General features: G+C 36.9%; 1 protein-coding gene across 3 annotated transcripts in view; it reads left to right on the top strand.

Annotated features, from left to right (window-relative positions):
- ITGB1 (integrin subunit beta 1) overlaps window positions 1–14,901 on the top strand; it is a 44,542-nt gene that overhangs the window by 14,641 nt on the left and 15,000 nt on the right. For 2 of the 3 annotated variants that reach the window (XM_040546758.1, XM_040546757.1), the window contains exons 2-11: window positions 5,217–5,286; window positions 5,509–5,594; window positions 7,105–7,327; window positions 9,287–9,457; window positions 9,748–9,986; window positions 10,870–11,025; window positions 12,166–12,261; window positions 13,201–13,290; window positions 14,188–14,328; window positions 14,451–14,653. In XM_040546758.1, the coding sequence (XP_040402692.1) occupies window positions 5,217–5,286; window positions 5,509–5,594; window positions 7,105–7,327; window positions 9,287–9,457; window positions 9,748–9,986; window positions 10,870–11,025; window positions 12,166–12,261; window positions 13,201–13,290; window positions 14,188–14,328; window positions 14,451–14,653 (1,475 nt within the window). Of the gene's footprint in view, window positions 1–1,025; window positions 1,042–5,216; window positions 5,287–5,508; window positions 5,595–7,104; window positions 7,328–9,286; window positions 9,458–9,747; window positions 9,987–10,869; window positions 11,026–12,165; window positions 12,262–13,200; window positions 13,291–14,187; window positions 14,329–14,450; window positions 14,654–14,901 lie in introns of those variants that run through there. The other variant, XM_040546759.1, reaches the window with a different exon arrangement.

A 14,901-nucleotide genomic window follows, 5' to 3' on the forward strand; every position in this document is an offset into this window, starting at 1 on the left:
CAGCTGGGAAGCAAGTAGTTTTGCATGATGAGTGAAGGTTTGGGTTCTTTAACATGTCGTGCTTTTTTTTCAGCTGTCAGTGCGTACCCCAAATCTCCACTGCCATGTAGAACGATGCTCCAGGTATATTCTTGATGTGGTGGTCGCAGGTTTTGCAGTGCAAGCAGTGTATTCCAGCTAGAATTCAGTGTCACAGCAACATTCTTGTTGATTAAATAAGATAGCTGCTACGGTATCAAGTAAGGAATTACCTATTTTAGTTTTGTTGGAAAATCTACCCCACACCTTTGATTCAAAATACCAAGATTAACTCTATGGCGTGAAACATTTTAATTTTTGTACCTGTGCTTTTCTAACCAATATACCTCTCTAAAGAGAGAGAGCAGGAAGACACTGATTTACCACCATCTTTTTATAGCGAATTGCTGCTTAGCAGTGAACTGTTAACAAGCAGAAGGGATAGTGCGTACAGTTGTTGCATATCTGGGCAAGTTAGGGTTTGCAGTGAACATCGGTTGCAGTTGTGGCCATCAGGAGTGCTGGCAGTGGTGTGGGTTGCTGTTGTTAGTATCTGTCCCATGTCACCAGGTTTGTTTTTTTTCCAGTTAAGGAAAATTGCCATGTCCTTTTTTTCTTCCATCTTTTTCAGAAATGTGAATGGGATACATCTTGCCAGTCTCTAAAATTCACCCTGAAAAGTTGGGCCTTCAGCTAAAGAGGGTAAACCTTCTGGAGTGAATGAAGAAAACTTTTTTAGCACGGTATCCATTGAGTCCTGAATCAGATGTCTCCAGAGAGTATTTAATTCTGCTTATTTTAGAAACATGTCTCTTCCTGCTCCTTTTATAAACAGAGCCTTGGCGACTGGGGGTCGGGGCTGACCGTGTGACCACTCCAGTCCAGCATACAGCCACAGGCTTTGCGGGGCAGAGGCATCCTTTGTTCTTCTCCCAGTTCTCTTTTCCTCCATCCCCATCTGATTTTTCTCACCACCTCTGCCATACCAGGATGAGCGTTTCTGTACCCAGTGGCTGAAAACAGGTACTTTCTTTGCTGGCTTAGTGCATCCGCCAGATCATTTCACTGCTCTGGCTCTTCTTGGTGGTTTTATTAATGGTGACAGGTCAGAAAGGAAAGTAGTAAGAATTACCAACAAGGAGAAGTAGGATGCGGCAGTTCTCTTTAGTGACTTTCCATTCTAGGGCTAGGTCAAAGTGGCTATTGTAAACATCGTCTCAGTTTTAGAAGGGATTAATTCTGTACAGCATTTCTCAATCAAGCTTTAAACCCGTGAAAACACAGCTGATGTATAGAGGTGTCAGTCTGCAGGAAGTGCAAATGGTAGTCCAAAAGTGTGAGCTGCTTATTCATTTCTAGTTTTATAAGTTTAGTTAGAGTGGTCTGTGGGGATGTGGGTAAGCAGGCTCTGTGGTTATTGCCTCAAAAAGGTGGCTTCTGCACAACAACTCAGTTCTTGCTGGGTGTCTGACCTGTGCATACTTCCCCTGCGTTCCGAAGTGTGGGTATGTATGAGTATAAAGCTTTGCAGCAAGGCCCAACTCAATGCACCATGCAGACACATGCCTCGTAGTTTTTTTTCCTTTGCTTGGCATTGGCCTGATGGATGCTGGAGCCCAGGGTGAGGTGAGGAGCTGCTTGACGGACTGGGACAATGCTGCAATGGTTGAGCATCTTAACCACTGACACTTAATTTCAAAGGAATTAATGCTTCCACAATGATTATCTTTTTTTTCTTGATCCCATTTGCCCAGTTAATTTTCTACACAGATGCTATTGCTGTTCTAATTTAAAGAAAAAAAACCTGCAAAAGGCTTTAGTAATATGGAGGATTAAATTTTATTTCTAAATACATGGTGATGAGCAGAATACAAAGGTGTTGATACTTGATTTGCAAATTTAAAATTAGTCTCGCTGCAGAGAAGTAATCCGTTTCTCCTGTTGTCACTTGATGATTCTCTTATTTCAAATTAGAAGCTTCAGAGACGTACATAAAAGCTGGGTTGGTTTTTTTCGTACTGAAAAAAAGTCTATTTAGACATTACTGTTTGATGAGGCACTTAGTGAAAAATCTTGGAAAGCAACTAGTTCAAGCATTCAAGGTTATGCCCATGTTTGTCTTCCTAAAATATTTAACAAAAATAGATTAGGGTTAGCAAACATACAGAAATAATTTTAAAATCAGCTTTTCAGCAGCATGCCATTTGCAGCCTTTTAAAAAGGATCCAGGTTGTGATTTAGTTGTTAAATATAGAGAGATTTCAGTTCTTGGCAAGCATACCTTTTGAATTTTTTGAGCTGCTTTTTTCAGGGGAAAAATAACTTTTTGAAGGATTCTGGGATATTTTTCAAGGATTTAATTAAAAGGGGAACAACAAGTGTAATAGGAAAATATGTAAATGTTGCGCAAAAAGCTTCTTTTTTTTTTTTCCTTGTAACAATGGGTTATTTTCTGTTCCCATATTCTGTGGTTGAATACCGACACAGGATTTAGTTCCTGTTCCACCAGGGGTTTCCATGGGCTCCTTTTGACGGTCTGGTGTAGTTGGGCGTTACTGGTTTTGCTCATTCCCTTAACATACAAGTCGGCAGCACGGCAATCCGGAGCGCTGAGCGGTGACCCACAGGGCAAGCGGGTTTGACACCGCCACGAGCAGGTTGCGGCAGGGGCTGGGAGGAGGTTCGCAGTCCAAGCAAGTGTTCACACCAGCAAATCTTTCCTGAAGTCGTTCCAGTACTCACAGATGGAAAAGCCATTCAGCGGTGGAGGTGAAGGAAGTGAGCCGGAGCACGTGGGAGGCCAGGCGAGCGGCTGAGGAGAGGCACCGCCGCGGCCTTATATGGGAAAGGGAAAGGACATTTTCCTCGTTAACTTCACGGGGAATCGGTGCCCAGAGCTGCATTCATCATGTGGATGCATTTCCACAGGAACGTTTCTTTTCCAAATCGTCTTAGTCATAGTTTTAGCACTGTGTCACATCTTTGCTGGCTTATTTATATAGTCTGCATGGGCTCGCTGTGCATCCACTGCTAGTCTGCCCTAAAAGGTGAACTGTTTATAATCTTGGCCAACAGAAAAGACAGTACTAAACTGATGCCAGCAGCTTGGTTTTCTCTTACTGAAAAGACCACCCCGTTTCTGGGCTGTACTTAAAGTAAAACTTAAAGCAGAGCAGCAGTATATCCCTTCATCTGGAGGGGGCAAGGTTTGCTAAACACAACATGGCTTCCGTGAAGCCAGGCCAGAAGGAAGCTCAGCGGCCCAGTGAGGCCTTCCCCTCCAGGCTGCTTGTGTCCCTCTGACTGCTGTCTCTCGCCAACCTCACAGCCTTTCTCTCTCCTCGGCTCTTTTTTGGATCACACGTACCCTCTCAGCAAGGCTTGCGGTCACACACGTTTGATTTAGAAGGGGTTTGCTTAGACAGCCCATTTAACACTGGGTGTTCATGAAGTAGTTCTGAGAATGAAGGAGCAACACCTCTGCAGGGATGGCCAGAGGGAGAAATCCAAGTTAGCTGTGCAATGAATAATGTTGAAAAGTTGGGTTGGGTATAGTTCACAGTTCAGTTTTTCTATTTTTTGGTTTGTTGTGTTTCCTTTTTTTTCTTTTTACCAGAAGTTTCTTATGTGCCTGTACACACCATCTAGCAGAGTTATCCCACACCAAATTCTCTCAATTCTCCTACGTCTAAACTTCCCCCGCCCTCTGGCTGCAGGATCCACTGAAGGCAAAAGTGGGCCAAAATGATTTGTCAGAAAAATATGAGACATCTAATATTATTGTTGGATAAAATCTATTAACAAAGGGTTGGCTCCTGTTTGAAACCTTCTCCTCCAGATTTCAGAGCAGCTGTCCCGTCTTAAGTTAGGCCTGGATATGCAAAGTTACAATTATGAATGGCCCTAAATCAGTGTGGGAAAACCAAAACTCAACTGCTGTGCTAATTTAAGCACTGCTCTCTTTGCTGCTAATTTATATGAATAAGGGTACATCTTCCAGAAAATGGCAGGTTCATTTTAAAAGATTCTCTTGGCTAAATTGCAAGATAGCTTTGAGAACAAAAACTTGTTATGAATTCTGATATTTTTAGGATGCCTGGAAAGGCCGTAGTTAGCAGTAACGTTTTAGGGCTACAAAGGAAATAGGTGGCCAGGGTCCAGGTTCTCATTCTTATAATGAATAATAGAGAAATGGAATTTAAAATAACACCAAAATTCCAAAGTTGTATAAGATCTGTGAAAACTGATTTCAGATGACTATCTACTATTAGAGGAGAAGAAAATTTGGAAAAAAAAATGGTCTGTTTGAAACCTGTTTTTAGTCAATGGTCCTAACTCTGGAGTAATAAGTGAAGTCTCTAATAATTATGGAAAGTTACAGTTCAGTGACCAGTTTGGTCAGTGATCAGTTGTGGTTTACAAGCATTCAAATCTCATCTCATAAAACTTATAAAGTTTGCGTGTATTTATTTTGGGGGGGGCAGGTTTTCATTAAGATTCGTAGCTTTGGAAAAAGGGTAAAGAGTTTTTTCATTAATAAGAATGGTACTTCTTAATTATCCTTATCCCTGAAGAAGAAGAAGGAAAAAAAAGGCTAAATTTATATTAAAGATGCTTTAGGTTACATATTTTGAGAGGAAATTTCTAGTTTGGAGTATAAGGTGCCAAGTTAGGCTGTAAAATACCCTTTGAAGATTTCTAGGAAAAGATTCTGGAAAGGGCCTTGAAGTTTTTCTTGCCTTAAAGCAGAGGCTTGAATAGAGAAGCTCCATTTCTCTCATATCTCTCGGGTATCTTTATTTTGAAGTCTTTCTCTGATAACATTCAGAGCATAAATATTTTTGGATGGGATGTTAATAGGCTGGGGTTTTTTGGTTTTGTTTTTTGCCCTGACTGAACAGCATTTCCAAATTTCTTGTATCTTGAGAGGTTATCTAACAAGAGTGTTTCAAAAGAATTTAAGTAGCAGCTGCCCTGTTTGATGTCTTATAAATGCAGAGTTTGGTTCATAAATACGGTTGTATTAGATGAAAATTCATCTGTCTGTCCAGTTGGTGTGGATAGGAACATCTGGTTTGAGTCTACTCTGTTCCTGTCCCCTCTGAAACAGTTACATGCGTGTACTTTTCGTGCAACTTTATTTTTGTTTACTAGTCACAATAAATCATACAATCTGGTTGTCTTGTTTTGTATTTCAGATTAATTTAAAATTTCTCACGTGGGCTGGCATCCTCTGTTGCTTGATATGGAGCGGGTTTGCTCAGCAAGGTAAATCATTTGATTTCACTGCACTACTTTAATATTGCTTTAAAACTGTATGTATTTAGCAGTTGTAAATATATTGGCTAGATGAGTGCTCATAGCAGGATGTTGCTCATATCTCTTAGTCATAACATGTAGAATTTGGTTTACAGGGCCAGTATGAAACAAAATTGTGTTATTGTCAGCACGTCTTTATAAATGAACTGACCTATCTGTGTTCTTTCATAGGTGGAAGTGACTGCATAAAAGCTAATGCAAAATCATGTGGTGAATGTATACAAGCAGGACCAAACTGTGGTTGGTGTAAAAAAACAGTAAGTATTGCACAGTTCCTTTTATTTTTTTCCCTCAGTTTCAAATTTAAATAAATATTTAAATGTATAGAAATGTCCGTTTTCATTAACAATAATTTCCTGTAGTTCTTCAATTGGATACCTATTAGTACATAAAAATTCAGTACCATGATTTTCCTGATGTCCTGATTTGAGTAGATCTTTTCACAATGTGTTTACTTTTCCTTTTCTAAAAGTTAAATGTATATAGACCCTACAAGCTGTATCATAGCTATTTTAAATCCTTCCAGCATGGAGGCTGTCTGGGTATGTTTAATTATATTCTTTCAGTGACATTAGAGTAAGAGGTATATTTAGACATAGGTGGAGTAGAGGAAGAGAGTGAAGGTCTGCTTTTAAAAGAAATGATGTTCAAATTTTAGTATTCTGTTGTTGGTAGACTTGGGGGTGGGAGACTGGTTTGTGGGGGTGGGTTTTTTGTTTTAGTATGAACCTTCAAAAGAAAGCTTGCTTGTGTAATTAAAAATTATATCTTAAATTATGTGCTGTATATGCTAAAGTTGAGTTGAAGTGTCTTCAGGTTAGAAACAGAAGGAAAGGTTCTTTAGAGCTCTTTTTTGGTTTGTTAATGAAAACTGGGAAACTTTCCTGTTTCCTGCTGTAAGATGATACTGTGTACTTAATTCCGTGCAGTACCAACTTATTGTCCCTTGGATCAGCTTGTAAGCTTTAAACTTTTCTAGTAAACTGACTTGACTTTAAAATTTGGCTCTCGGATTCATTTGGCCAAATTTTATTTATTTGGTCTTAGTCAGCTTCTCATCAAGAACTGACAAACTGTAAGATATATTTACTTACATGTATATTCTGGGGGGAGGGAAAAATCAGAATTGCCAAGCTCCTCAATTAGAAACCTTGTTTACTTATATTTGAGCTTAGAGCTGTTTTGAAGATTTGAGGTAATAGTAAGTTGTGTTCAGAGCAAAGTAACTTTTTTTTTCTTTTTTTTTTTTTTTTTGCTGCTCATGAATCTTACTTTTGGATTGTTGTCCATCTTCCCCCTGCTCTGTCAGCATATTGCCATTGTTTTGTTGTGGAGTACCAAGGTACTCTTACATAATCTCTAATTAAAGCCTTTCAAAAAAAAAAAAAAAAAAAAGGAGGGTAATTGGAAAGTAGACTGTACAAATAAGTTCACATAATTGACAATTGCATGAAGATGTGAGCCTTTCCCATCTGCTGTCACTTGTAGAGTAGCTGATTTAAAAGGATGCCCTGCTTCTGTTAGAGGTGACATTGGATATATATTTTTTACTTTCATCTTGCTTATACACAGATTTATATACATAAATGCAAACTCCTGGATTAAATTATAGCCACTGTTTCATTGAGTAAAATTTAACATATTTCAGAACTGTGTTTTAATACTGGAATTTTTTTATAAGGATGGAGTTTATTGTGTTATTGTGTGTAGAGTATAGCACGTTGCAGATAGCTGTAAATTTGATATTTGCTCACCCCTGTTTTCCAGGACTTCTTGCAAGAAGGAGAACCAACATCTGCTCGATGTGATGACTTGGCAGCACTGAGAAGTAAAGGCTGTCCTATGGAAGATATAGAAAATCCTAGAGGTAGCAAACAGGTGCTTGAAGATAGAGAAGTAACAAACCGTAAAATAGGTGCTGCAGAGAAGCTGAAACCAGAGGCCATTACACAGATCCAGCCGCAAAAATTAGTACTGAAACTAAGAGTCGGTAAGGACAGTTTCATTCTAGTCTTCATATGATTTTTCCGTCACCACCACAAGTGCATTTTATGTTTTGAATGTATAATCATTTTGTTCCTGAAACTGCTATTGTTCCGATAATCTGAATAATAGCAGAACTATTCAGGTTAACCCCAGGTGTTTAGGTAATTCAAATACTGTCAGATTTTTGGAAAAGATTAGATACAGTTTTTTATCACTTGTTCCAGATATGATTTCTGAGAAAATAGATAAAGCTCATTAAAATGTCAGAATGGTTCACATATATCACAAAAATTAAATTGTTCCGTTTTCAGTATTTTACAGTTGATTTTCTGCAGTGCGACTTCTTGTAACAAAAGTAGAGGAGCATGCAAAAACCTAGAGAAGTTATGAGAACACGTGCTATTCCTTGAAGTACTCCTGTTACGCAAAGTCTGCACCAAATGGTTTCATAATATGTGGCAAGATTTTCGGTTTGCTATATAAAATAGTTTCCAGAGGGTAGAGAAGTGGATATGAGACTGCATTAATGAAAACAAAGCAGTTGTGTACCATTTCAAACCCATAAAGAGATATTTGATTAAAAAGGGGGTGGGGGAACAATTCTGGTAGTTCACACAATACTTGAACATAATGGAAACAAACCTTAAGGAGATTTCCTAGGTGCTGCAACCAGGTCCAAAAATACATTGTATTTACCTGGAATAAGAGCCTGTACTTGGAGGCAGCTGCTTGTTGGGGACTGCATCAATAAATGCAACGTGATCCGAGGCTGCTTAGCACAGGGAGGAAAAGGAAGAAAAGGAAAGGAATTAAAATTATTTTACAATTTTGGTATTAGCCCTGTTTAGTTCTAGTGACCGTTTCAACTTCAAGAGACGAAATAATAGTCTGTTGACACAAGTTTGATCAGCAGAGCATACAAGGGACCTGGGCAACCAAAACCTATTAACCCAAAAGATCATTGTTCAGTTTATGAGCACTTCTTCTGGTCACAAGGTCTCTGATTAGGGTTTGTGTGCATACAGAGGGGAATGTTTGCTTTCTGTGCAGGCTCTTTTAAACAGTAGCTAGGGAAAATCTAACGCTTTTATTTGTTTTAAATAAAACATGCTGCATAGCTGCCTGATCCATACACTCATTCCCTTTGCCCATCTTACGTTTTCCCCAGCTTGTTAATTTTCCTCATATTAAGCAAATATTTGCTAATTATTAAACAGACTTAATCAGCAGCAATATCACCATTTCACTTTAGTGACTAAAAGCTGGGATGGAGGAAAAAACTTTCAATTCCATTCCTTATTTCATAAACAATAGGCAAAAGAATTATTTTCCATTTAACTTGGGGGTAGTTCTTGTGCACTGTCTTTCAACATCAGAGTGAAACTACATGCTTTTGTTGGCTAAGCACAGGGTCTGGGCTTACAATTGCAACAGACAGTAACCAATTATCTCAACTACTGTTTCTGTGCTCGGCCTATATTTGATGCAAAGTAACTTGAAATATTCTATCCAGAACTGATTTTTCTTTTATAAACCTATTTAAAGAATGTTTTTCCTAAACTAAACCCTTAGGATTTATTCAGTCATCTTGGATGCAAATAGATATTGAAAATTTATGCTATTAGATCTTTCAGGAACTTTGTTAAAATTATTGCAAGCATCGAGATTTAAAATTGCAGCAGCTAAGAGAGGCTTGGTTTTAGCAGGATACTATTTTCTATGGGGAAATGAAATGCATTAGACGTGTAAAGTTGGGCATCTGAAATAAATACTCCTTGAAAATTCTTTCATCATAATTTAATGTTAACCATTTCAATTAACAGGAGAAAAAAAAACTCACCACTAGCTCAAAACCTTCATCATCAATATCTCAAAGACTTTACTTAAAAAGACATTTTTCTTGCCGGTGTAGTTATTGTGGAATTTTTAATGGTTTCTGTTTGTTGTTTAATCTCTGAAACAGGGGAACCGCAAACATTTTCATTAAAATTTAAGAGAGCTGAAGATTACCCCATTGACCTTTACTATCTTATGGACCTCTCCTATTCTATGAAAGATGACTTAGAGAATGTGAAAAGTCTGGGAACAGCTCTGATGCAAGAAATGCAAAAAATAACTTCAGACTTTCGAATTGGTAAGAAAGATTTGCTTATTCAAAAAAAGTTTCCTTCCTGATGTTTTTCACATCATTAAAGTGAAAATCACATCATATGAAGAATAATTATTTTTTTAAAACTAGCAGTATTATGGCAAATATTCTAGCGCATAAAACCTACCGAGGAATATGAGAATAGTTGTAAACAAATATGAGAGCTATTTTTTAACATCAGATCAACTATAATGAATTTGTATTCTATTGCATCACGATTATAGATAATAGAATTCCATTCTTCGACTTACAGGGTTTTTCTCATTCTCTCCTAGGGTTTGGCTCTTTTGTGGAGAAAACTGTGATGCCATATATAAGTACAACGCCAGCCAAACTCAGAAATCCTTGTACAGGTGACCAGAACTGTACAAGTCCATTTAGCTATAAAAATGTGCTCAGTCTTACCAGTGAAGGAAATAGATTTAATGAACTTGTAGGTAAACAGCACATTTCTGGGAATTTGGATTCTCCTGAAGGTGGATTTGATGCAATAATGCAGGTTGCAGTTTGTGGGGTAAGTGTGTGTTGGTTTTCTGAGATGAAATTGTTCTAACTAATACTTTATTAGATGAAATTGTTTTAATACAGCCTTAATGTTTTACGGTGCCTGATGTTTCAACTTGTCATGCTTGTGCTAGCAAGATAAGGTAAACTAGGCTGCATGAATACATTGATTTGTTTTGTGGAGACCTCTAGTGAGTGAACGAAGCCAATGTGAAGGTGCTGATCACAGGCTGTGTTCACATCAGATAGATGAGTTCTAAAGATGATGTTTTTAAAGGTTGCTGCAAAAGAAGAGTCAAATTCTGCTCACAGGTGCAGGGAATTCTAAACAGGCAATTGTTATCCAGTGATTTCAAAGAGTCATTATGCTTTTTCTAGCTCATGTTTCAGAATAGCTTGGTGAATGTTAATTTCTACTAGCTTCTCAGACAGAAGTACATCAAAACCAGATTTTTGTTTATTTTTGGAGAGCTGATCTAGATCGCTTCATTATTCTTTGATGTTTCTGGTCTGACACGATTCTATGCACCTGTGCAATATAGACTCTCCAAAAATGATATCCTACTTTACTGCTTTGTTACTCTATTAATATATTGTTAATCAATGAAGTAAGGACTTTCTGTAACTATATGGAGTCTTATTTTAAAAGTGCAGAAGGAAAGTTTATTGCCTTTGGTGAAAATCTTACAGACAATATTTTAGAGGTGACATTTAATTAAATATAAGTGCTTTTAAGATTTGAGTGAATTACAATTTCCAGGACGATGCTTTTGTTATATGGCTTCTCCTACATCCGTCTGCCTTATCATGTATTTACCTCTTCATTGTTGGTCCACATTAATATAAAAGAAAGTGGTGCAGAATACTGAAATGTTTTTTTTTTATTTCCTAAGGATCAAATTGGATGGAGAAATGTTACAAGACTATTAGTGTTTTCCACGGATGCTGGATTTCACTTTGCAGGAGACGGTAAACTTGGTGGAATTGTTTTACCAAATGATGGGAAATGTCACCTGGAAAATAATATGTACACAATGAGCCACTATTACGTAAGTCTTTGCATTTTCTTCTAGGGAAATTTATATTTTCTGGTGTTTAAGTCCAAAAAAGTTGATTGAGTAAACTGGCACGGTTTCAGAATTCTACATCTTCTAAACTTTACCCGTTTGCCTATGTATTAAATCAAGTGACCTTTGCTTAAGTAAAGCAAAACTGCAGAGAAAAAGAATTAATCCAGTCTTAATTGGAAAACTTCAAGAAGTGGCAAGTTCCATACTATGATTTGTGGTAGTTAATAACTGCTTGTTCACTGGCAAACTGTGGTGCTCTGTCCTATTATTTTGTTATTTCTTTAGTCTGCTTGTTCAGAAGTAGTTCTACTGCCATCCAGTTATTTATAACGTCATACCTAGTTGTGTTTTCTTTGGGACCCAAATGATAGAACTGCCTGTAATTAGTCTCCGTTCATGAGTATTTTACTTTTTATATTTTATTTTTTATTTTATTTTATGTCTGTTAGCCATTGTGAATCATTTTATCATGAACTCTCACTGTATACTTGTAATTTTTAAATCAATTTTGCACTGATTTGTAACTGAAATGGGATAGAACTGACTGCTTGAAATCTTATGATGCAAAATTTATGACAAAAATATGTTTAACAACATTGTCACCGTGTCTTATTTAAGCAGATGAAAAGTGAAATGAAAAACACTTAATAGGGTGAACACAATAAGCTTTACAAAGTTTGCATGTTTGTATTCCTAATTGAGAGTGCTTGTTCAATGACAACCTACAATTAATTCAATTTTATTTAATCTTTTCTTTATGAAACAGGGCAAAAGCTAGTGGTTTTCACAGAGATGTCATATGGAAAACTATCAAAGATAATTTTCTGAGAACATTGAGATTAGGAATTTAACTTGGAGGATGTAAATGTCAGGGAATGGGATAACATTCTTGTTGTCCCTTCAAAGATCACCTATCTTCATGGGGCTTATATGGAATCTTTTCAAGGATTGTTTGTTTGAGGGGTTGTTTTTTCTTTAGAGTTGTAACATAAGCTGGCTAGTTAGAAGTCTTATGAATGTTTCTAGAAGTGATTTGTATTTCTACTGTCAAAATGTTTCTGATTTTCTACTGTGTGTATTAACTTTGAACTGCATTTTATGCTTGATGTTTTTTAATAGGATTATCCCTCTATTGCTCATCTGGTACAGAAGCTTAGTGAGAACAATATTCAGACAATTTTTGCTGTTACTGAAGAGTTTCAGGCAGTTTATAAGGTAAAGATAAGTAACATATTTCTGGTCTCTACTTTTTTCTCTTTAACCCATTAGAGACTTCAGGTTTGGACTGAATTAATTAAAGTTGCTTAATTTGAAATTAAAACAAGTATGGATGGAAGTGATCACAGTAGTATTTTGCTATTTATGGTTTTGTTATTAAACCTTTTTTTAAGTCATTCAAAGTGATACTGAACATGTTAGTAATTTCCAAGGAGAAAACAATTCTCGTACTTCCTTAGTAAATAATCCTCCTTGTCTCTTTTTATACCTTTATAGATATAAGGCAGTGGAGAACATATTTGCAATGCTACTTTTTATGAATGTTTTTACAACAAAATAGCTTAGGAGAGTGTAGACACCTATGAAAGAACATATTTTGTCCTTTTTGCTCTATTTATATTCATGGTGGTTAAAATTGAATGTTGGATGTGATTATGAAATAAGAAATTACTATGTAAAAGAGATGCTTATTTTTCCTCATTTTAATGCAACAAGGTATAATTCATTCTTTTATCTGTATTCAAATTGTAAGTTTTATTTTCACTGGAAATCATCTTTTTTACATCTATCTCTAGAAGTGTTGTGCTTCTTTTTTAAGATCTTGAAGATGTGTGTGGTAAATATGTGCAAGAGAACATCTTTTATTCTATTTTGTTTTATTCTGTTACCATAAAATCAATGTCTTAATTGACAAATTTAAAGTGTAAATGTAGAAGAGAAAGATGGATATTTTTTTTTTATTCCAGTATTCCTTTGTATAACCTCAAAAATCATGAAGAACGCTGGCAACACTTCAGCTTTATTTTTTGAAGTACTTGATCTTGACTAGTTAATCCAGTAAAGCATTATATCACCATACAGGTATTTACACTACAATTTATACTTGGTTTGTTAGTCAGGCTGTAACTTCCCTTTTACTTTTGTAAATATTGACAGGAACTGAAAAATCTGATACCAAAATCAGCAGTGGGAACGTTGTCTTCAAACTCCAGCAATGTGATTCAGCTGATCATTGATGCATACAATGTGAGTTCAGATTTTGTTTGTATAGTATTTGTTTTTCTTGCTTCTAACTTACTATGATTTTTTCCAAGATAGATTTTAAATTTTTCTACAAAATAGGAAGTTTGTATTCTAAACTGTAACTGTACAGCCAGTGCACTAAAACCACATCAGACTTTCAGGCACTGTGGTGATCAGAGCTTAGATGACTAGAAAGATGAACGCTTACGGTCACTTAACCTCTTTACTACTTTTTTCTAATTTTATCATCTATGTTTTCCCTTTAAACAAACAAACATAACCCTTCCTTTAGGACCTTTGGCTCTTTGCCTTATTTTAACATGGAAAAGGATTGGGCCATTTTTCAACCTGGAAAATGTCTCCATCAACCTCAGTGGTTCTTTCATTTGGCTCCAAAATATTTTCTTCATAGCTGTGTTGTGTAAATGAGAACCGTTCCCCCTTTGGAGTACATAGAAGAAGTGTCTGCCAACGTCCATGCGTAGCAGGGCTCAGGTGTGAGAAGGGGTCACCACGCGTGAGGATGGGCAGCCCTGAGGCTGTCTGTCTCAGCACACTGGAACTGCCCAGCCCAGAAACCTGGAAGGCTGGGGCAAAGTGTCCCAGTCTGCTGGGCACGGGCAGACACTGCAGCATTTCCCTCTGCTTAAAACATACCTGAGGGAGAAGAGCGTACTTGGACCTTGTTGTGTTAAGAGTCAGAGGCCACTTGTGCTTCCCCTTGAGAGCCACTGGGCACAACACGCAGTGGGACTGGGAGCAGGTCCCGAAGCCTCTTTTGCTCATTCTCCTGCATGTCTTGCATTTCCTGGCATATCTCTGCATCAGTAGGAGTGAGGGAGAGTTCATCAAAATGCTTTTGCAACTCCATTCTGAGTTAGCTAATAGCAATTGTTTTAGTCCCTTTCTTCAGAGGTTATCCTGGAAAACAGTAAGCTACCAAAAGGAGTGGCAATCAGTTACAAGTCTTACTGCAAGAATGGAGTGAATGACACACAAGAAGATGGAAGGAAATGTTCTAATATTTCAATAGGAGATGAGGTAACTTACAATACATGTGCTACTCTGAAATTTCATTGAAAGTGTCCAATATTTATTGTTTTTTTATAAATATTACTAAGTTTGTTTTAATAATATAGCACTCCGTTTATTTTTGTTTGCAGGTTAGATTTGAGATTAATGTAACAGCTAATGAATGTCCAAAGAAAGGACAAAATGAAACAATTAAAATCAAACCACTGGGATTCACTGAAGAAGTGGAAATTAATCTCCAGTTCATCTGCGAATGTCAGTGTCAAAGCGAAGGAGAACCTAATAGTCCAGCCTGCCACGAAGGGAATGGAACATTTGAATGTGGTGCATGCAGGTAAATATATAGACCTTATTTATTTTTGCAAATGGGAAATATGAGCTAGATTTGGTTTACTTAATTAAGGTTTATTTGATTTTAAGAATTTTTGAATGAAGGAACAAGAATTATTGTTATAACCCTATTTCTTTTAGGACATTTTGACATACTGTCATATATCTGCAAATAATCCTTGTGCTGGAATTCATAATATCAATCATTATATTGGAGCTATTGCACACATCAGAATTAGAATGTGGCCTTGG

The sequence above is a fragment of the Cygnus olor genome, chromosome 2 (assembly GCF_009769625.2).
Source record: "Cygnus olor isolate bCygOlo1 chromosome 2, bCygOlo1.pri.v2, whole genome shotgun sequence".
NCBI classification, from domain to species: Eukaryota; Metazoa; Chordata; class Aves; order Anseriformes; family Anatidae; genus Cygnus; species Cygnus olor.